This window comes from Herpailurus yagouaroundi, unplaced genomic scaffold, assembly GCF_014898765.1.
Source record: "Herpailurus yagouaroundi ecotype Mexico unplaced genomic scaffold, PumYag 187, whole genome shotgun sequence".
Lineage (NCBI taxonomy): Eukaryota > Metazoa > Chordata > Mammalia > Carnivora > Felidae > Herpailurus > Herpailurus yagouaroundi.
The window spans coordinates 9734935-9758644 of record NW_024412418.1 but is presented as its reverse complement, the minus strand read 5'-3'; the positions used below and the strand labels follow the sequence as shown (position 1 = coordinate 9758644).

At 40.6% G+C, this 23710-nt stretch overlaps 1 protein-coding gene and 1 non-coding gene across 2 annotated transcripts in view; both read left to right on the top strand.

Annotated features, from left to right (window-relative positions):
- Positions 1 to 23710, top strand: part of HSD17B12 (hydroxysteroid 17-beta dehydrogenase 12) — a 168088-nt gene that overhangs the window by 118112 nt on the left and 26266 nt on the right. The window contains exons 5-6 of the mRNA XM_040495392.1: positions 5076 to 5140; positions 6235 to 6279. Of these exons, the coding sequence (XP_040351326.1) occupies positions 5076 to 5140; positions 6235 to 6279 (110 nt within the window). The remainder of the gene's footprint in view (positions 1 to 5075; positions 5141 to 6234; positions 6280 to 23710) is intronic.
- On the top strand, positions 18751 to 18856 carry LOC121043990 (U6 spliceosomal RNA). The gene has a single exon (XR_005797050.1). It is a non-coding gene; the product is annotated as a U6 spliceosomal RNA (small nuclear RNA).

Genomic DNA, 23710 nt, shown 5'->3' with positions numbered 1-23710 from the left:
GAAGAAGAAGAAGAAGAAGAAGAAGAAGAAGAAGAAGAAGAAGAAGAAGAAATAATGATCACCCAAAAATAAACACTCTTCCTCTTCCACTGATTAACATACTGATATGTTCTAGGAATTGGGTTAAAGATTTGATGCCTATCATTTCTTAAATTATTAGCCCTGTTTTATATATAAGGACATTGAGAAAACCGAGGCTCACCGGGGTGAAATCACTTGCTTCTTGTCAGGAGCTCGTAGTAGTAGAGCTAGGACTGAAACGTGGGTCTGTTGGACCCTGTGAGTTCAAAAGCTTCAGACGGGAGAAGTTTCTACCTGCTTTTGGCTTATACGCTGTTCCTGAAGTCTGCATTCAAAAAAACTCGGTTTGTTTTGAAAAGGGATGAAGTGGCAGCATTTTTTTTCGAATCCATTTTATTAATGAACTATAATAGTTTTTCCATTTCTCTAGTCTTTAATTTGAGTGCTTGGACTGGATTAGTCTGTATCACTATAAATGTGGCTGAAATTACCTTAACATCTGTACTTTGATATGATGAGTGGGAAATCGGGAATACTTTACATTATTTGACATCTACTGGGAAGCCCAACCATTAGATGATGTATTTTTATATTACCTTAATTTCTTAAGCCTCTGATTAATCTAAAAAAAGCAGATTGAAGGTGTTTTGTGTGTGGTCACCTGTATCGGTTATCACTGTTTCTTCAAGTAGATTTTCATTTTCTGGTAACTTAGTGTATTTTCCTCCCTCATGCCCAACCCAGATACCAAATATCTGATTTTCTAATGACATCACTATCTCAAAAGCACATGGTTTTAATAAATGACTCGAAGTTTGGTAAGGCCAGAAACAGCGGCAAATGAATTTAGAAGAAACAGAAATCTTGTGTATGTTCTTTTTAAGTATGAGAGATGTGGAAGTGATTTTCAGCAATCATATGATACAGAATATCTACATAACATTTCAGAATTACTCTGGGTTTTGAGTCTTTATAATACAATACTTCATCAGTATTGGTGTTTTCAGAAGTTCTGCATGGGGGTGTGGGAGGGCACTGCTGAGCACCAGGCATTGACTGTTCTTTCCAGCGAGGGCCAGCTCTTTTAGAATTGCTCCTTTCACCACCGCGTCCTTCTTTTTCCAACTACCCTGCCCTTGTTCTTGGTCTTTTGTGACCTCTGCTCTCTGTTTGCCTCATCTCTTCTCTTGAACTTTTCTTATCTTAGCAGTCCAATGAGAAGCTGACAGGAAAGATTGCCTATCTGTTCATGATCCTGTGGTGATTGTTGAAGTCCTAGGTGGAATTCTGAGATGACATGAGCATCCTTTGTTTTTGGAAAGACACAGTGTCTTTTACGCGAGTGAAAGGTTTTTGTGGGTCACTGAATAAAAAATTTAAAATTTGTCTCTCGTGTCTTACTTGAGGAAATTAAAAAAAAAAAAAAAGCGACCCTGACTAATAAACAGATATTTAATGCCAATTTAAAATGCTACCATTTAGAAGGGATTTTCAACTATCTGAATACTTTTGGAACCACTTGTGGCACTGTTTAGTTTGGTGAATTCTACAATGAATTCTGTAATATTGGCATTGCACGCACCGATTCTTAACGAGATTACATTATAATGGAAATATTTCCATCCTTCACTCCTACCCAAAGCCTGTTTTCTTCCTTTTCCAATTCCCTTAAAGCTTTCCGCCCGCCGTTTGGTTATTGCTGCCACCTAATGTCTCAGAATAAAATTGCAGCGGGGTTGCCTTTTTCAAAAGATGTGCACTATTGTGCAGTTTATGGAAATAGCTATTTGAGAGCAACAGTTGTTTTTCTCTGTACTCTTAAATAATAGCACTCTAAAGTGATTACCAACCGTGGAGAGATTACGGGTAGTGAATATTTCACAAGCAAAAGGCGCAACTAACAAAACAGGAAGGGATTTTAGAGTCCTAAGCCCTGGAATAGGACAAATTGCCAGTCTGACCTTGTAATGTACTTCCCCTCATAAAATTGGGCTTCATGCTCTGAAAGATCTATTCCAGCTTTAACATTTTTTTTGCTGTGTATGATTTTGGTTATAATAACCTGGCCCTTATACATGATTCTATTTCTTTGGGCTAAAGTGTCGAACATGTTTTTTTTTTTTTTAGAACTATATTAAATAGATGTTCACATTTTCATTGTGTGAGTATGTAGTTTTGATGGCTCCCTTTGCTCAATTAGAAACAGATCGGAAGATTGTCCATTGTTAGTGCCTTAATCAGAGTGACATTGCCCTGCTTGCTTAGTTTTTTGTGGGCTTCCTTAGCTCAACTTTGTACGTGCAGTACATGTTGAAATTACTAAATCAAGTGTACTGTTTATGGAGTTCCCAGATTAAACACACACACACAGCACGCACACACAGCACACACACCCCCCCACACACACAATCTGGATTTTAAAAGATTTGGGAGTGCCAGGGTGGCTCAGTTGGTTAAGCATCTGACTCTTGGTTTCAGCTCAGGTCGTGATCTCATGGTTCGAGAGATTGAGCCCACATCAGGCTCCGCACTGACAGTGTGGAACCTGCTTGAGATTCTCTGTTTCCCTCTCTCTGCCTCTCCCTTTCTTCTGCACGCATACTGTCTCAAAATAAATTAACTCCTAAAAAAGCATCAAGTCTTTAAAAAAATGTGAATAGGGGCGCCTGGGTGGCGCAGTCGGTTAAGCGTTCGACTTCAGCCAGGTCACGATCTCGCGGTCCTGAGTTCGAGCCCCGCGTCGGGCTCTGGGCTGATGGCTCAGAGCCTGGAGCCTGTTTCCGATTCTGTGTCTCCCTCTCTCTCTGCCCCTCCCCCGTTCATGCTCTGTCTCTCTCTGTCCCAAAAATAAATAAATGTTGAAAAAAAATTTTTTAAATTAAAAAAAATAATAAAATAAAAAATAAAATAAAAAAATGTGAATAAAACATTTATAATTACACTATCCAGTTTTCTTCAGCACTTTGAACCGGAGTATTAGTATTTCCATTGGCTACAAAGAAAACTAAAAAAGGTATTCTAGATCCAGGAGAGTGAGGGGAAATGGAGTTGGCTGTGAGTGTCAGAATTTTTCTTCAATCCTGAAGAACATTACAGTTTGGCAAAATGTTTCCTTGAAGAGTCTATTTTAAGCTGACTTAGTAACAAATATTTTGTTTATTTGTAGCATTTTAACAGATCCTTTAGTTGTTGTTTCTCTTAGGCTGTGAGTTATTCATCCTTTATGATTCTATCCATGGGTAAAGCAAAGTCAAGGGCACATAATGCCTCACCTGTAACTAGTTTAGCCTTAATTGTTAAAGGTCTGTATAAAATCGATTCCTTGAACCTCTGGTGGGTAGAGAACCTGTTGAATAAATTACAAATAGATTTGGACCTGTGGTTATTAATTATGTTTAGATATAATCCTTGTTCACAAGAGCATACATTGTAATTACGTACAATTTGCTTTGCCACTGTTCTTTGCTTTCTGATTTTCAGATAATTTTCAGTGATTTTGTTTAGTCCATCCCGACCAAGTTGTGCAGGTAGAATCTTGAGACTCACAGCCTCAAGTGACTGGCTTATTGCTAACTATAGAACCCTTATTGAGTTATTTCGCACCACTAATTTTGTTAGTCTACTGAAGGAGTTACTGCTACTGTTACCAGGTTTATTTGGCACAATGCCTTCTGAGTTTTAGCAGACGGATCGTAATTTCACCATCTTTTTACTACCAAAACCTTTCTTTTCTAATACTCCAGTTTTATTAAACATGGCTACCAGATTTCTTTTTTTACCCAATTACTGCTGATACTTTTTTCTGAACTGAATACTGGGTGAAGGCATATGCAGCTTTAATATGCTGGTTGAGAGCCCAGCCTCTGAAGTCAAATTTCCAGAGTTGGAGTCCCAGTCTTACTTTGTTCTATGTCCTTTGGCAAATTATTTAACCGCTGTGAACTTTGGTTTCCTACTATGTAAAAGGGAGATAGTAATAGGAACTACCTAGTAGGATTGTTGTAGTGATTAAATGTAGATAGAGATTATCCATTTCATTATTAACTAAAATAAATTCCGAGATATTTTATGTATTCCTACAAATGTTCCTTATTCTGGGTTTGTCTTTCCAGAGCTAGGGAGAACCATAGGATATCTGAGTATTAGTCATGTACCTAATTGTATATAAATTTCTTCTTGGCTTCTCAGTTGTCCTGTAGTCCCAGCCTTAGGTGAGGTGACTGAGGAGGGAGAATATAGAAAGACAAGGACATGATCTTGATTTTCAGGGCTTATGGTCTGGTAGGGACGGATGGTTCATTGGAGACATTTAGTCTGAACCTACTCTCGGCCTCCACGAAGAAGCCTTCCCTCACTCCCTGGATGATGTCAGACCCCAGGCGTAGGCTCCCGTGGCACAGTGTACTTTGTAATGAAATAAATGTTTTATTCTTTTTGTTCAGTGTCTTTCTCTTCCTACAACACAGTATGCACCATGATGCCAAAGATTGCCTTTTTCTTTCTGGTGTTTCTAGTTTCTTGCGCATGTCTTGTATGTAGGCATATGGCAGATATTTGTTGAATGATTAAACAAGCTCTCGTGTTAGAGATGAAGAAACTGAGATGCGTCTCATACGTGACTTATCCCTAGTCACACGTTTTCCGTTTCTAGTAGAATGCAGGTTTCTGGTCCCCTACGCTGCAATACCCTTCACTCTTTCTACTCCATTATGAAAATGTAAGTCTAGAGAGGGATCAAGCGATATCTACAAATAACTATCACAGAGGCAGAATACACACTCCAAGGGGCTATGGAAATTAAAGCAAAGAGAAAGTCCCTTTATAGGGGGGGTTGGATGGTAGGTTCAGGAAGGGCTTAATGAGGAAGACATTTGAACTATACAAATACCGATAGATTTTGGGTGGAAAAGTGTGGGAAACATTACTCCAGTCATAAACAGTATTTGATTTAATTGTATGTATCACTTTAGTCTTGATATTATTAATCTCCTTATTTCAATAAATGTATAAAATGTAGTTTACGTTAGGCAGCTAATGATCTTGTCTTATTTCAGTGAACAATGTGGGAGTGTCATATGAGTATCCCGAATACTTTCTGGACATTCCTGACTTGGACAATGTAAGTCTTTTTTTTTTTTTTTTTTAATAGTATGGTAACAAAAGGAGAGCATGTGAATATTGGCAAGGCAGTATGGTATAATGGTTCACACTGTGAGCACTTGAGTCCAGCTGCCCGGGGTTTGCACTGTGGCTTGTCTTCTTGTTCCCTGAGTTACCTTGGGGGTGATCCCACCATCCCACATCCACAAGATGGATGTCCATTCCCACATCCACAAAATAGGTGCCTTCATAGGGATCTTAGAAGGATTGAACGAGAAGATGTTTATAACCTCATTAGTATAGTACAAAGTTCAGTAGTAGCTCATCTTGTTACCCTTATTTCTATATTTATTATATCAAAATAGCTCTGTTTTAAGTATCAGGATTATAAACTTCAATTTAGAAATCATAAATATGTTAATATATAGCAATATGGTTGATTCAGGTAAACTTACCAAAATGAAAGCTATATTCTTGAGGCAGGCATAAATCTTTTTTTTTTTTTTTTTATGTTTGTTTATTTTTGAGAGCGAGAGAGCACGTGTCTGGGGGAGGTGGAGAGGCAGAGACAGAGGGAGAGAGAAAATCCCAAACAGGCTCCGCACTGTCAGCGCAGAGCCTGATGTGGGACTCAAACTCACAAACCGTGAGATCATGACCTGAGCTGAAATCAAGAGTTGGACGCTTAACCAACTGAGCCACCCAGGCACCGCCGTGCATAATTTTTTAATAAAAATTAGAAAAGCATATCCTTGAAGGAATATGTGAATTAAAAAGAATTGTTGAACATCTTAGATTCAATAATTTCTCCTTTCAATATTAGCAGAAAGAAAATAGCATATTTCTTTTAGATTTAGTGTCTTTTGCTTCCAGATTTTTCTTACACGTCTACCTTGGATTTTGCATTTTAGCATGAATTGTTACTTTTGGTAGAAAAGTGTTGTAGCACTGAGAAAACAAAATCTGCCTTTGTACCTCAACTCCTGCCATTTTCCTGTGTCTCCACTGTATCTGGGGAAACTTTCTGTGGTTTGCTAGATCACGTATGTATGTATCTAATATGGTTACTTCCATGATCAGAGGTATATAAAATTGTCCATATTTGTTTTACAGACCATCAAGAAACTGATAAATGTAAATGTTCTTTCTGTTTGTAAGGTAAGCATATTTTTTATAAATATGTCATCCTTTTTTGGTTCATTCTATTTAAAAACTCAGACCAGTTTGTTCACATTAGTCATCTCTTCTTTCCATGTAAATACGTATCCCTGATGAAGGCGGTCTTATTTCCTTATGTTTTGGGGGTGTAGAAAGAGCTGAAGACCAAACAAGTTTCTGTGTAATTTTGCTTTTGAACAATTGAACATTTATGAAATGCCTCCTCTGTGCAAACAGTGCAGTAGGCCCTGGGACTACACAAACGAACTTAGGCTGAAGATGGATTTTTACAAAGTTTTCATCTACACACGGTTCTTCACTGATAAATTATTTCCATTTTCGTATCCCCTGTAACACATTGTAAGCAGGTGAATGAAATGTTGTGGGAAAGCACTGTGTGGCAGTATGGGGCTAAAAGTAATGGGAACGATTTTTATTAGCCACACATAAAAATTACTCTGGCTTCTAGTTGGTAGGCATGCATTAAAGTCGTGTTACTTGTATGTGCCTACAAAAGACACCATAGCTAATATGTGCTAAAAGGAAGAACAGGCAGCAAAGAAAAAAAAAAAAAAAAGTGGGAGGCCGGGAATAAGTAGCAAATATGAACATCTGAGCACTACTTTTCCTTATATGTTAGCAGTCACTGATACCATACCTTGATTCCGCACACTAGCCTAGCAAAAAACATTGCCCGAGACAGAATTTGCATAGGCCACGTCAGAAGCTTCAGATTTGAACACACAGCAGTGTCCCTCTTATCCACCGGGGATATGTTCCCAGATTTCCGGCAGATGCCTGAAGCCCCAGATGCCATCGAACCCTATATACACTGTTTTTTGCTATCCGTACATACCCCTGATAAAGTTTCATTTCTAAATTAGGCTCAGTAAGAGGTTAACAATAACTAACAATAAAATAGAACAATTATAATGATAATGCTGTAATAAAAGTTAGGTGAGTGTGGTCTCTCCCAGAATATCTTACTGTGCTGTACTCACCCTTCTGGTGAGGACGTGGAATGATAAAATGCCCACATGCTGCGATGAACTGAGGGGAAGGACGTAGGCACTGTGACCGGGTGTTAGGCTGCTCTTGACCTTCTGACATTGTGTCTGAAGGAGGATCATCTGCTTGCAGACGACAGTTGACCTCGGTTGACTCTGGGCAACTGAAACCTTGGAAGGTGGAAACCACAGGTGAGGGGGACCGTTGTACTGACAGAAAAGCCAAACCCGTGTTTAGTAACTCTTCGAGTTTAAGGAAATAAAAAAATATTTAACTCAAATCTATTAGAGTTAACCAGATAAATATAAATAAGAACTTAATTACTAGTTTTCATCTGATGGCACAGTCTTGATCATTTTCTCTGTTGTGAATGTTTAAAGAAAAATTCTCTTTATGTCTTCATGCCCTGAGAAGTGATGTCTGTTACATGCTTGATTTCAAGTCCAAGTGCCCTATCTTATGCCTTGTCCACCTCTTCACGTATGGCTGTGCTTCTCCCTGGATACTACACATGTTGCATTTCAAGTACTTAGTTAATTCAGTTATTGTGTGGTTTTATATGATTTGAACAACATGTTGGTTCATGTAAACCAGTTACCAAAACAAAACCTTCATCATCCCTGCATACGTACCGTGTAACATTTGGTAGCTTGCTACTTAAAGGCACCTCATCTGAATTATATTATAATATGACAAATAATTTTATAAAAGAAAATAATCAGTGTATCTTTCCCATTATCATTTTTAGCCAGAGTTTTCTTACTTAAGATTCAGTTTAAGTGAGGTAAACTACTAACAATCTTTAAGTAGATTTGGAGCAAGAACCCCCCAAACACAAAACGGATGCTTTTAAACCATGGTTGATATGAATATATCTGTATAGTTTTAAGGCTCTTTCTCTTGGCATACCTGTATAAATGTTGTCGTTGGACAATAATCTGTATGAGGTTTCAAGTCAATTAAATAAATCTACAGTTTACTAGTTGTTTGACCCAGAACAGATTACTTGCCCGCTGTGCTTCCATTTTTCGTGTGTAAAATTGAGGGTGTTAATCTCTTTACCTCACAGAGTTGTTTTGGGAATTAAATAAGGTAATGTACCCAGCTCCTAGTGAGGGCCTTCAAGAATGTTACTATTATTCTCAGAGCTGATAAAGATGTTTAGTATCTGTGTGCAACTCTGAGTTTATTCGTTAGTAGGCAAAGCTTTTTTTTTTTTTAATTTTTTTTTTTAACGTTTATTTATTTTTGAGACAGAGAGAGACAGAGCATGAACGGGGGAGGGGCAGAGAGAGAGGGAGACACAGAATCTGAAACAGGCTCCAGGCTCTGAGCGGTCAGCACAGAGCCCGACGCAGGGCTCGAACTCACCGACTGTGAGATCATGACCTGAGCTGAAGTCGGATGCTTAACCGACTGAGCCATCCAGGCACCCCCGTAGGCAGTTTTTTGATCAAAACTAACATTCTGGTGTATAATTAATATACTTTGTGGTTTTGCCTCTTGAAATGACTGTTGTGTGCTATTGTTTTGATAATGTTTTCTAGCACATTTGGCCAAATGCCTAAAAATAATGAGTTGTTACAACTGTGTATATGTATTTCCTAATATATTTTAATGAGTTAATGATGAAAGGTATATTGAAGTGTTTAAATTTTATAGAAGTGTTAATATTAGCTACAAATTAATGTCCTGATATATTTTTTTTTTTATGAAAAAATTTTTTAATGTTTGTTTTTGAGAGAGACGGAGTGTGAGTGGGGAAGGGGCATAAAGAGAGAGGGAGGGGCGCCTGGGTGGCTCAGTCGGTTAAGCGTCTGACGTCAGCTCAGGTCATGATCTCACAGTTTGTGAGTTTGAGCCCTGAGTTGGGCTCTGTGCTGACAGCTCAGAGCCTGGAGCCTGCTTCGGATTCAGTGGCTCCTCCTCTCTCTGTGCCTCCCATGCTCATGCTCTATCTCTCTCTGTCTCTCAATAATAAATAAACATTAAAAAAAAATTTTTTTTAAAAAGAAAGAAAGAGAGAGGGAGACACAGAATCTGAAACAGTCTCCTGGCTCTGAGCTGTCAGCACAGAGACCGATGTGGGGCTCAAACTTGGGAACGGCGAGATCATGACCTGAGCCAAAGTCTTGCTTAAGCGACTGAGACACCCAGGCGCCCCAGTCTCCTGAAAATTTTAACCCCTTTGTCAGATAAGCCATATATAATTTTTACTCTAGATACAGTAGTATTTTCTCCTGTAGCCTTCTGCTTGTCAGTGCTTCCATGTTTATACGCCTTGATATTAAAAAAACACGGCCTCCTCTGTCTCCCAAGACATGCATTTTTGGCTGGCAGTCTACTGAATACTAACGGTAAAAGCCCAGGGTCTTGACCTTGACCTGTGAGAACCAGTCAGCTTGCTGTGTTTCACGGCCACACACTGCATCCTTCAAGCAGCTTCTGAGCCAGAGCAACACGTGTGGTGGTGGTCACCTCATGCCCTGCTTGAAGACAAGTAGGCAGGGGGTCAGTGCCGAAAGAGCAGCACAAATCCAACAGCACCGTAGAGTACCTCTCAGGTTTTTTTAAATAACTGTGAAATAAGAATGTGCGGCACCAGTCCTAACATCTCGACAGATTATGAAATGCTTCTCCCTCTTCCTTCTTCCTCTTCTACTTTGTCTTTCCACATTGGCATACGTACTTGTTCAACCACGAAATGAGTCAGGGAGACAAATGCTAACTTATTAAACATGTCATAGCATATCATATGGTGAACCACATTGGTGGGAAGTGTCACCACCACAGGAACTGGGTTTAGGCTTACCATGTCTGTAAGCCTGATTTTTGCAAATCACATCCCATTTACAAAGCACTAAGGGCGTTTGCTATTCAAAACACTGGAGCCCCTGGGTGGCTCAGTTGGTTGAGCGTCCAGCCTCGCTCGATTCAGGTCATGATCTTGCGGCTTGTGGGTTCAAGTCCTGCGTTGGGCTCTGCGCTGACAGCTCAGAGCCTGGAGTCTGTTTTGGATTCTGTGTCTCCCTCTCTGTCTCTGCCCCTCTTCCTTTTGTGTTCTATCTGTCTGTCTCTCTCTCTGAAATAAATAAACATTAAAAAAATTTTAAAACACTTGTACATTAAGCTGAATAGTCATCCTTTATTTTATCTTTAGAGTAAATATGAACCTTCCTGTACCTTTGTGATGTGCACTTTTAGTGGAAAAACAGTTCAAAACTCTTGCTTTATTCACCACGGAATGAATAGCATCTGGAGGGTAGCCAAGTGGTCTTTGTTGTGCTGCAGACAGGATCCGTGTGGTTGGCATCTCTGTTGCATAGATGACTAGTGAGTGTTCAGGTGTGAGAATGGTTTGACTCGAGGAGGCAGAGGTGAGTGGTGTGCACTGGGTAACCAGTCAGCGGCCAGAAAGACGAGTTAGGACATGATTGTGCGAGAGCTTAGGCAGTGGGCTAAGAGGGATGGAGAGCCTTTGAGCAGAAAAGTAAGGTGTCATCTGATGCACGTTATAGAAAGGTGGTTCTAGTGGCAGAGTGGCCATATGTGTTTATGGTATATGAGTTGATTTTCTGTCTACTGAAGAAAGGGCATTCACCTGGATAAGGTTTTCTGTGTGAGGCTCCCAGGCTCAGTGTTCTTCCATGCTGCTGTGATTTGCCCTGTGGTGTATTTTGATGAATTGGGCCTATTGCGCTTTAGTTGACTGTGTTATGTTGCCAGGGCCAGGGCTACATTTCCTGTAGAAATGTAACTACGTTCAGAGCCCCGGGGTAACTTAAAAGAAGATGAAAATTGGTCTGGCTGTAGAATCTTCGAAGATTTTATGGTGGCTGGACATCAGGGGAACTAGGGCATGGGTGTCTGCTGCCTAATGTCATAATAAATGTATTGAAAATAGTTTATACCAGAAAGAAAACAGCTTCTTCTCATCATCAGTGCTGGTCCAAGTTTTGCCTCCTTGCCAAACCGCTCGATAGGGACGCCTGACTTGAGAAGCATGCCAGGAAAGAGGAGTGAAATCAGTATACCCCTGCGACCCTGGGTTTGTTCCCCTAATCTGGAGATGTTTGTTGGGTGAGGCCCCAGCATCTTGTTGTAGGTCCTGTGCCACCTCACAGGCATTGAATGACCTGGATGCGTCAGGTCCGGGATCATCATGTGGTCCGTGTGCTCCTGTGTTAGTAGGTCAGATGATTATAAAAAGTCACATAAGTTCCACATCCCGACAGAGGAATAAGAGAAGTGAAATATCCTGACCAGAGAAATTATGGGTCATCACCAGATGCAGTGGTGGTGAGTGGCCCAGAAGAATACTGGGGAAGAAATATTAACCAGAATACTTTTGACTATAGACCCTTGATGTATAATCATAGAGTCCAGTCACCTCTCCCAGGCCATTGTCTAAGTCCTGCTTAACTCGACTTTCCCTTCACCAGACATAAAACTGTTAGTTGAGGTCACCCAAGAGGTGTTTAGAAGGCTTGTTGCTTGCCTTACAGTTTTGCTTTCACATCCTTCAGGGGTAAATTTAGTCCTGTCCTTGTTCTCCACAGAGCGGGTAAGTGCCAAGGCGAGGAGGGCAGTGGTGTGGAAGTTCTATCTAATTGACCAACATGGCAGGTACATCAGCCTCAAGAGCTCGGAAGAGAGGTCCTACTAGCCGGGGCTTTTCCTTGTGTGATTTGAGATGCGCTGTGACTAAAATCTAGGATAAGTCTTATTTCTCCTCCAGAACGATGACCTTCGGACCAGAAATCGCCAAGTTTAGAGATAATTAAGCCTCCAGACATTGAACCAGACTCTTCTAAAACAGTTGCAGTTTTGTGCCTGGAGGGCTTTCCATCTCTGAATACTGAGAGTTTGCACATGAAATTGTTGTAGTACTGTTGATTACTCTGGGGGAAATAATAGGAAACGGGAGAAGTCCCGCAACTCCAGAGACAGATCAGTACGAGTCCGATTTCAAACAGGCAGGACACCGAGCTCCCCACAATTCAAAGACCAGTTCTAAAGCAGATCTTGCTCGCATTGTTTGTTTCTGATTTGAGATCACTTGTTTGATTTGGAGTTCCCTTCCTTCTGTAGGCCTGACAGTTTTTTGATGCCTTTAATGACAGTTTTAGGACCTCAAGACACTTTACTCCTTTTCCAATGAACACTACCCAAACAGTATTCCCTAAAGTACTTGCAGTTCTTACCTAAGGGTGGGAAAACCATTTCTTCTGATGGTAGTGGGTCCTGAAGCTGCCACTGGCATTTGTGAAGAAGGTGGACAGTAGGTAGGGGCCCTGCCTATACCTCAATCCCTTTGGAAATTTCCAGTCTACCATTCTGACAAGTGGAGAGGACATTTCAATCTTCTTTATTACTACCTCTTTTAGAGCAAAGAAGAAAGTGGGTGGGGTGTGACCCAGAATAGAATTTATTAACAACCTCTACTTACAGTGAGAAATTATACAGTAAGTTTTGTTTGTTTTATTTGGGGTTGGGGAGAAGTCCTTTTTTTTTTTTTAATAAAATTTTTAATGTTTTTATTTATTTTTGAGAGGCAGAGACAGAGCATGAGTGGAGGAGGGGCAGAGAGAGAGGGAGACACAGAATCCAAAGTAGCCTCCAGCTCTGAGCTGTCAGCACAGAGCCCGATGTGGGGCTCGAACTCACAAACCACGAGATCATGACCTGAGCCGGAGTCGGATGTTAACTGACTGAGCCACCCAGGCACTCCAAGATGAGGGGAGAAGTCTTAAGCAGGGCATCAGAATTTAGTTTTTCCTTCACTCAACCAAAGAGGGGGCTTGAAATCATGTCTTATTAGGAGTGGCTGAAAGAATTAGAGATGTTTAGCATGGAGAAAGGAAGTATAACATCACACACACACACCCCCCCCAATGCCAGTTAATTCTACCTCCTTAGTATTTCGCAAATCAGCTCACTTCTTCTCATGCCCAGTGATGCCTTCCAAATTCCAAGCCCCTACCCCTTTCATTGGGAACTACTAGAATAGCCCCACCAGCCTTTTCGAAACAGCTTGTCTCCCTCTAGTCCAGTCTCCGTACCCCAGCCAGAGTGTTACTTTGCATTAGGACATATCACACCACTGTGAGGTCCTTCAGTGATTTCTTTCCCTCAAGTCCTAACTCCTTGGTGTGACCTATAGGTAAGGACCTACTTGATGTGGATGCTGCCCACCTCTCCAGTTCCACCTCTGGTCTGTCTCTCTCTACTTCCCTGCGTTCAGGTCAAAGCACCTTGGGTCTCTTGCACCTCATGTCCCTTCAGGCAGTTCCCTGTCCGTGGAAGCTCCCTCGTCTCCCACTTAATGCTACTCATCCTTCAGTTCGCCCCCACAGTGTTCTGTCCTCGGGAGCTGGTAGGGAGCCTTCGAGACTAGGCCTGGTCTCTCGGCCACACAGTTTCACTGCGCACTGCACATCTTCCCTTCCCTCAGCAGCTCATTTTCGGTGTAGTGCCTCTCTGCAATTTGTGAGCCCCATGAGTGTTGGTACCGTGTTCTTTTTGTTCTCTGCTGTTCCCTAGCCCTGGGCCTCACCTTTGGCAGGTGTGCAGCAAATGCTATTGAATAAGTGAGTGAGTTAAAAAGTGAAAATCTTCTTTCTTTGGGAATAAGCAACCCACTTACTGTATGTGGCCCTAAAAGGCTGGACGTAGATCAATTATGGATATTTATACTGAAGGAAATCATGAGAACTTTATACCCTTTGGACCCGCCAGCAGTGGAATGGGCAAAAGGGGAGTTCCCTTCTGATTCTAGGCCGAAGGCTCAACCCGGTAGTCTGGGCTGCACATGCCCTACCAACGTATTTCACTTAGCGCACGTTTCAAAATTGGGACAATTCAGGGGCGCCTGGGTGGCTCAGTGGGTAAAGCGGCTGACTTAGGCTCAGGACATGGTCTCACAGTTTGTAGGTTCGAGCCCCGCATCAGCCTCTGTGCTGACAGCTCAGAGCCTGCAGCCTGCTTTGGATTCTGTGTCCCCACCTCTTTCTCTGCCCCTCCCCACTCCTGCTCGGTCTCTCCCTCTCAAAATTAAATAGACGTTAAAAAAAAATTTTTTTTTAATTGGGACATTTCACACCCACATTTCTAGCTTCTCTTGGGGGAAAGTCTGAAGATGAGGTAACGCAGACCTGAAGTGTGGCATGACAGTATAAGTGGGGAGGGCAGAGTGGCCAGCAGGTGAGTGTGCTGGGTAATGAGGCCTGCCCTCTCCAGGTCGCCACCGTCCCCACCCGGCCCTGCTCCCCGACTCACTGTGCTCGTATATGTTGCCCAATCCTTCCAGGCATTTGAGTTTGTACCCCCCTGTACAGGCAACCCCAGATATTCAGTCTACTCCAACTGAAAACCTGCTTCATGGACTTGAAGGATGAGAACGGTTTTAACTAAATCGGTCTCTTCCATCCCTATGATTATCTGAAATCAGAGCACTTTGTGTGCTTTGCCTGCTTTTGAAAAGCTGTTTTTTTCCTGTTAATGCCAGTATATATTCACTGTATGTGGCCCAGCCAGGAGGGTATAGTGCTGTGCCCGGCCCATGGTGTAGATAATAAATGTTTGGATGGATGAGAAGCACAGAAGCGTTGGTTTTCTTTTCCTTACCTGGATTTGCCTTTGGCGTGTGACATGGTACCAGTAGAGGGAGCCCTCTGTTAATCTGGCAATCCTGGAGAAGAGGAATCTCTGTGCAGCCATCTAATTGTATTTAATTTAGGCATTATGTTAAGAATGTATTCCTCCACCCAGCCCCAAGAATTTAAGTTAACAACATTGGGAAATTAATAACTTGTAGGAAGGAAGAGTATGACTCTCAGCTCTGACCCCCCACTTGGGGCTTTTCTAGATGAAGACATTCCAAGTTAGTGCCTAGAGTCTTTTCATCCATTTTGAGAGCTGCTGTCATTATGCTCCTAACAATTTTCAAATAATTGGGTACATTTGGCTCTTAGGGTCTCCTGGTAACAGGCTGCTTTGAGCATAACTGCAAAATGATGGTTTTGCCTAACTGCATGAGGACCACTCTTTGTGTGAAAAGCGAGTAGTTGTAGATTGTTTCTAAGGTTCTTTCCAGTTCAAAGCAAAGCTGGTTTATGGGAGAAATGCCTTATTTTGGGGTGAAAATGTAAAAATCTCCTTGAAGGGGTGCCTGGCTGGCTCAGTCAGTGGAGTGTGCAACTCTTGATCTCAGGGTTGTGAGTTTGAGCCCCACGTTAGCTGTAGAGATACTTTATTTTTATTTTTATTTTTTTTTAAATTTTTTTTAACATTTATTTATTTTTGGGACAGAGAGAGACAGAGCATGAACGGGGGAGGGGCAGAGAGAGAGGGAGACACAGAATCGGAAACAGGCTCCAGGCTCCGAGCCATCAGCCCAGAGCCCGACGCGGGGCTCGAACTCACAGACCGCGAGATCGTGACCTGGCTGAAGTCGGATGCTTAACCGACTGCGCCACCCAGGCGCCCCTGTAGAGATACTTTAAAAATAAAATCTTTTTAAAAAAATCTCTTTGAGAACTTTAGAAATTATTTTCTCCTAAAATTGTCACTTTTTGAGAAGTCAGCTTATTTGGGCGAAATTTTAAGGAATGGAAACTCTTAGCAAATTGTAACATGCCAAACTTGGAAAAGCAGTGTATGCTGTGTATATGTGCTTTTTAATTTTTTCAGCATTTGTAGATTATGGCTTTTGATTATGTTATTATCCATTGGCATGCACCCTTCTGTTCTGGAAAGTTCTTTTATTTTTCTTTAGTTCCATTATTTTAACATGTATCAAAACAATTGACTACAAAAGGAAAAATGGGGGTTGAATTTCAGGCTAAGTAGTATGTGGTGGGGACGGGAGAATGGCAAGGAGGGCTCTTACCTACCCTTCCACAAAGACTTAAAACGTTACCAAAGAGGAAAATCAAACAATACTTGGAGATCTCAAAGCACTTGAAAATGTTTACCTAATTAAGCTTTTCACCCCCTGTGCCGTAAATATTCCATTAGCCATATAGGTGAGATTCAAAGAATTTCCAATGAAGTTGTATTCTCAGTATGACAGAGCTCACATGACAGCTTCTAAAGGAAAACTGTGCTGTGCCACTCCAGCATGACTTCCAGCGAGTCACCCTCATTTCTCCCAAAGAGGGCTGGCGTAACATTATTGTTACTTTATGTGGTTCTTTTCAGGATCAGACTATGGATTTTGTAAATTGCTGTTAATGATTCCAGTTGAAAACTTGTACAAAGCATTTGTGTCTGCTTCCTTCTAATTTTATGGGTTCATGTTTCACTTGCTTGAATTTAGATCCTGTTTACTCCAAGCAGGTGTCTCTGGGGTAAGAAGATGGGCAGATGTGGACAGAGTGGCTATCTGTGGTGTCCTAATTATTTATACGAATAGCCTGGATTCTTGGGACTTTGCCCAGATTCTAGGGTTAAGTTGTTACACTTTAAATTCTATTTATATATAATGGTGGGTACAAGTGACAGTATTTGTTGTCTTATTTTATGAAGTTATCTTGAATTTTAACCTTTCCATTTGGGTTTTTGGTTGTCTTTTTTGAGCATAATGCGGTAGTATTTTCTTTGTACTGTTCTCTGTAGAAACTGACCGAATGCCAGAGGTTACATGAGACAAAAATTATTTGATTGTAAAAATAAATCACTTGCTTGTAAGAGAATTTGCATAATTTGTGTAATTTGCTGTGTTACAAGTTTTCATGATAAACTAAAACGCAGGAAAACCTAAATTGACTATTGCGTATAAAATAAAGTTCCTTATATAAGCTCTTGATTACTGATGCCAGAGAAGTGAAAGAGAAGAAAAAATTATTCATTTTAATTTCTTTTAGAAATAGTATTAATTGTAGGGGCTTTTCTAATTACAAAAGCAGTGCACGTAATTGCCAAAAATGTGAGCAGTATTTATAACACTAAGATGGTTATATTTTAATGTAACATTTTCAGAAATTTTTTTTTTTTTTTTAGGCCCGCCAATGCATTTTTGAGTCAGGTATCTCAACTAAATGATCTAATGAAACAGATTTTGATGGTTTATAAGCTAAATCAGCCTCTTATTTATTTCCCGGCCAGAATATACATAGCTGTGGTAATAAGTACCAATAAATATTTCACTCTTTTTTTGAAGATACAATTTATTGTCCAGTTGGCTTACATACAACACCCAGTGCTCATCTTAAAAATGAATATGTGGTATGCCCAGAAGGAATTCTAAATTGCGCTGGCATTGCTAAAGACTTTTCATTTATCTTAACTTTTCTTTGTGTATCTTTGTGTATCTTTGTGTATTTGTATACTCTATGGGCAGCTGGCACACAGAGTGATGCAATATCTAGGTGCCATATAATATATATTGACCTTTCTTCCTTTGACTTTAGGCTTCTGGGACTTTTTTTTTTTTTTTTGTGGTGAGGATTAATGAAACTGTCACTAAAAATATATATATAAATAGGAAATGCTTGTTTTTTCCGCAAAGATTTGAAGCTTTCATTGCTGTAGAGGTACTACTGCAGCAACTTTTGCCACTTTTTAGACAAAAATTAAATTTAAATTGTTTGCTGTATACTTTTGGAAATAACTTCGACCCAGACTCAAACAAGTCCAAAAATCATGTTTACTGGTACTTTTCTAATATTCTTAACCACTGAACGCACAAGTTATGGTAACCTTATTTAAGCAGTATCTTAAGAGGAACAAAAAAATTTCCTGGTACAGCAATTATCACCTGCAGATGGCCTAAAATTAGCATACTGAGTTAACTCCAGAAACAGCTTGTGAGCTGTGAAATGGAGTTCAGATAGATAGTGAGATTTCACAGAAACGCTGGTACATGGTATAAATAACCAGATATCAAGATACCAATTGATGCATACAAAGTCAAATGAGAGTACTAATAGCTTAGTTACAATATCCTATGTAAAACTTGATGTCAAAGAGAATGCAATTTGATGTGAACATAGGGAAGCTTCTCTGCTTATTTGTATTGTTATTTGTGTACACATATGCAGCCAAAGAAGGCTTGACGTTGAATTTATCATGACTTATAATCCGATTAGAAGAGAATTTAAGCATAGAACGAGGTGTTAATCAGTGCTATAAAAGCATGCAGATTTCAAGTTAACTTTTCTCAAGCTTTTCAGGGTTGTTACTATTTGGCAGGTCAAAAAGCTGGTCCATTGTGTGGCAAGGAGAAATAGTTTAGAGCCAGAATTTGAGAGGAGAAGCCAACGAACAATGCAAAAGAATTTTTCTAAAAAGAATTGAACTTTTTCCCGAGAGGACCTGAGGGATTATTTGGTCAGTGAGCATCCAACAAATATTTCTGGCCCTTTAATAGCTAGACATCGAACACACTTTTTTCCTTTGTCTTTGTGCTAAATTATTTAAACTTGTTGAGTGTTAGCTCACATCTATAAAGAATACATTTTGGAGCTCTCTTCGGCAGCCCAAATCCTAAAGTTGGAATGATGTGGAGAAGATTAGCATGGCCCATATGCAAGGTGACCCAGAAATGCTTGCAGCGTTCCATAATTTTGATGGTAACTTACTGCGGTAATCCTTTTGCAATATCTACATCTATCGAATTGTTAATGTTGTACAGCTTAAACTAATACAGTGTTCTATGTCGGTTCTATCTTAATAAAGCTGGGAGCGGGAGGGTATATTTTGAATGTGTCCATACATTGAAGACCATCCAGAAAACATTTAGTGTTTAGCTATTAATGTGGTTTTGTAAGTAAGAGTCTATCAAACGGGGTTTTATTTGGTCTCCGATTATGGATAACTATTGCCATTCAGAAAGAAAACATTTAATGTATGACATGTACATAGTGTAAGGAAAAAAATAGCTCCCAATGCACGCATTTATATTTCTTTAATATCCCAGCCAAAGTGGTATTTCTTGTTGGATTATATTTAAGAGTATAAATTTATGTCATAGAAAAAAAATCGTAATTGAACTATAAAACTCTGCACAACCACTAGGTAATAGTCAGATGGTTCTGAGATCCCTGGTCAGAATGAAAGAATCCATCCACAGATTTTGTAGACTTTTCCTGGTAGTTTTCCGGGTAGATCACTGCCCACAAATCCTATCCCTTCTTCTCTCCTTTTGCGTCGGAAGGCTAAACAGTCAGTGGCTACCCCTATGAACTGAACTCCACTTAGCTACTCTTCAGTTAACAGGTCTCATTTCCTGTTACATAGATGTGTGCACATGCACACGCACATATATTCATGCCCTTGGGTGGGAGCGTGTTTATTATCAGTCTTCTTACTCATTCTGATTCTGGTGGTCTCAGGACTTAGAGGACTGAATGATAGCTTCTCTCCACAGACTGCTTGGGGGACCTCTTACATTAGCTAAGCGTTATGGTCCCTGATGAAATGTGCTAAATAAATGTTTTCAGATGTTGCTAGAAATGCATATAATCAATCCTTATCACAAAATACTCCACAACGGTTAATATGCCTGAAGAACATCCATTTATACTAGCATGGGAAGCTGTCCATGATGTGGTATAATATGCATATTGAATGACATATATAACATGTTGGATGTGCATGCTTTCCTTTATAAAAAGCTCCATTCAACAAAAGGCTTTTTTTGAAGGCCTCAGGTCTATAGCAAAGATTGTAGTTTCTTACAGCCGTTTGCCTTTTTGTATTCTATTCCTTCGGCTAGAATATTTTTTCCTCCTGATGAATTCCTGTTTATTCTCTCAGAACTTAACTGAAATGTAATCTGGGAAGCTCGACCTGATACCCCAGACATGATGAGTCTTGCTCCTAAGCATTAATGCCCTCTGTCCTTACACTCAGAGTGTGTCTTGTAATGATTTGTTTACATGTGTATCTGTGCTCCTCCTAGGTAGTGCACCCCTATTGGCCAGCCCCAGGTTTGAGTAAAGAACATGGCCTCAACTAAGTAGGAGAATGTCTCTTTATTACTTCATGTTGCTCAGACCATAAGTTGATATGCATAGAACATTTTAGGAGCTCTTTTTTTCTCCTGGGTTTGATAAAGTAACATCCAGTGTATTTTGTGATTCCATATCTTTAACTCTTATCCATAAGATGAAGATTCTTTTCAAAGCCTTATTGAGGGATAATTTTATAAACCGTATAATTCACCGACTTTAAGTGTACAATTGAATGGTAAATGAATTCACAGAGTTGTGCAGTTGTCACTAAATCCAATTTTAGAACAATTCCAAGAGGATCCTGACAGAAGTATTTTTAAATACTGACAGAACTATCTGGAAACTTGTGTCGTGGGTTGAATTTGATGCCTCAAAATGGGTCACTGTTTGTGGCTTTGAACTGTGTAGGGCACCACATGCTTAAAGGAGGCCCCGATACTTAGTGGTGCTGCATCATGAAAGAATAGTGCATGCTGGCAATAAGGGATGCTGATTTCTCTTCAGAGCCTTGCTCTGTGCCAAGCTCTGTGCCGGGTCCTTTATATACATTACCTCATTTGAGATTCAGAATATAATAACCTGTAATGGAGATGCCTTCTTTATTTAATAATACATAAGGACTCTGCAGACGAGAAGGAAGCTAATTTGACGTCACACTGCTAGTTAAGTGAAAGGGCTGGGATCTGAACTTGGGCTTGACTTGTAGCACATTTGGCCTAAACGTTCAGTAGCTGTATTTTGAGTAATTACTATGGGGTACCATAAAAAGAGAAATCTTAGGAAACGTGTAAGCAAGTTGGAAGAGTCGTTTAATCTGAAAAGAGAGGAGGTGAGTACCCTGTGGAAAAGATCAACTCTGAAATCACCGTTTTTTTGACTTGGCCCCATCCAGTTTGGTTTGAGGCCCCGTGGGCATATCCTCAGTTGGGTCAGCAAACCTAGAAAAGGGAAGAAACAGGACTGTGTTGTAAAAATTACAAAGTAGCGGAGGCCATTTGGGCTCAGCATAATCTCTGGGTGAGTTTGCTTTGGGAATTGTTTCATCTTTTTATAAAAATTTCTTTAAGGTTTATTTATTTTTGAGAGAGAGAGAGAGTGTGTGTGTGTGTGAATAGGCGAGGGGCAGTGAGAGAGAGCGAGAGCGAGAGCGAGAGAGAGAGAGAGAGAGGGAGACGCAGTATCCACAGTAGGCTCCAGGCTCTGGGCTGTCAGCATGGAGCCCAGTGTGGGGCTTGAGCTCATGAACTGTGAGATCATGACCTGAGCTGAAGTCAGATGCTTAACTGACTGAGCCACCCAGGTGCCCAAGGGAATTGTCTCATCTTTAAGTCTTAAAATGTTAACACTGCTTGGTCTCTGTCAACATAAGTGGTCAACTCTATGAGTTAGAATAGGGCTTGGCCGCTGTAACAGAGTCCTTGTAGTGGCCTAAACAAGATAGAAATTTATTTTTCTCTCAGATAAAAAGCTGGATAGGTAATCAAGGTAGGGCATCGTAGTTCTCCAGGCATCAGGGGTTCTGCCTCTTTATCTCTTTGCTCTGCCACCGGTATCACACAGCTCTCATTTTAAGGTTCAAATGGGTTCTTTTGGCTCCTCCCACCACGTCAACATTCTAACCCTCAAGAGGAGGAACCGGTAAGGAGGAGGACAAGGAGGAGGACGTGTAGTTTTCTTTCCTTTAAGGGCATGGCCAAGAAGTTGCATATGTTACTTCTAGTCACATCTTGTTCTATAGGATGTAGTCACTGGGCACATCCCCCCCACCATTTTATCAAGACAAGTTTAATACGAAAAACGTAGACTTGTATGTAAGAAGGAGGGAGATGTAGAATGCTTTAGACCAAACTCTTTTTTTAGCATTTCTTTTTTTATATGGGCCAGAAGATTCGGCCAAATCCCAAACCTTCTGTCAAAATGATTCCCCTAGGCTTTGAAGACACTTCTTTGTTTCAAAGTTGGCGCTGTGTCAGTCTGTCTTTCATGATACAGTGTCAGTTTGAACTCAGTTTTCCTGGGAAAGTATATGCAGCAGGCTCCCGGCCTGACATCTGGGTTGGGAGTGCTGCAGATTTTACCTTTGTAAAGCTGAATACATTTCCTTTCTTCAAAATATTGCTAGGACAAAATTTACTTTCTCATCGAAGTACTGTTTTCGTTAAGACATAGGAGTATTCAAGATAAAAAGCTTAAAATTCCTGTGTTTGGCATGCATGTAAAGCATGTGACAAAGCAGCGTTTGTTTCTTAGAAAATTGGTGACGTCCCGGGCACCTGGGTGGCTCAGTCGGTGAAGCATCTGACTTCGGCTCAGGTCATGATTTCGCAGTTCATGGGTTCAAGCCCCGCGTCAGGCTCTGTGCTGACAGCAGCTATGGAGCCTGCTTCAGATTCTGTGTCTCCCTCTGTCTCCATCCATCTCCCATTCATACTCTCTCTCTCTCTCTCTCTCTCTCAAATAAAGATTTAAAATAAAAAAAAAGAAATTTGATGATATCTGGGAATCCAGAATTCACGTTCTAACCTCAGTCTTAAACTGTGACGTGGCCTTGACCAAGCCAGAGGATGTCTTAACTTTTCTTAGTCAATAATATCTTAAAAAAATTTTTTTTTTAATGTTTATTTATTTTTGACAGAGAGAGACAGAACATGAGCGGGGGAGGGGCAGAGAGCGAGGGAGACACAGAATCCGAAACAGGCTCCAGGCTCTGAGCTGTCAACGCATCGCTCAAACTCACAAACCGTGAGATCATGACCTGAGCCGAAGTCGGACGCTTAACCGACTGAGCCACCCAGGCGCCCCTAGTTAATAATATCTTAAAAAAGAATTTTTTTTAATGTATTTATTTTTGAGAGAGAGAGAGAATGAGAGACAGAGCATGAGTGGGCAAGAGGCAGAGAGAGAGGGAGACACAGAATCTGAAGCAGGCTCCAGGCTCTGAGCTGTCAGCACAGAGCCTGATGTGGGGCTCGAACCTGTTAACCATGAGATCATGACCTGAGCTGAAGTCGGACGCTTAACCGACTGAGCCACCCAGGCACCCCAGTTCATAATATCTTAAAACACAGTTTAGAAATAGCTTCTCTCTCATATTATATGTATTTAATCAACAATTATGACACCCTTTAAAAATGCAGGTGTCTTTTTTTTGTTGTTGTTAAGGATGAGTTTTCCTCACAACTAGCTAGACAAACAAGGGGAATGAATGTGAGGATACACTTAACATTTGCCGTCAGTTGACAGCATTCTTCTAAATGCTTTTTTGATAGGAAAAGGTCATTTGAGCTTTTAAGTTAGAAGTCGTCAGTAATCTTGGTTGGCAGATATTTCTTTCCATAACGGATGTTTTTTTCCAGGAGTGCGTTTTGGGGGTCCTGATTTCACCACAGGCCCTTAATTATTTGAAGATCTGTGTGCCAGTGTTCCTTTTCAGGCAAGGCCCATTTTCGCCAAGTTTACTGAAAGTA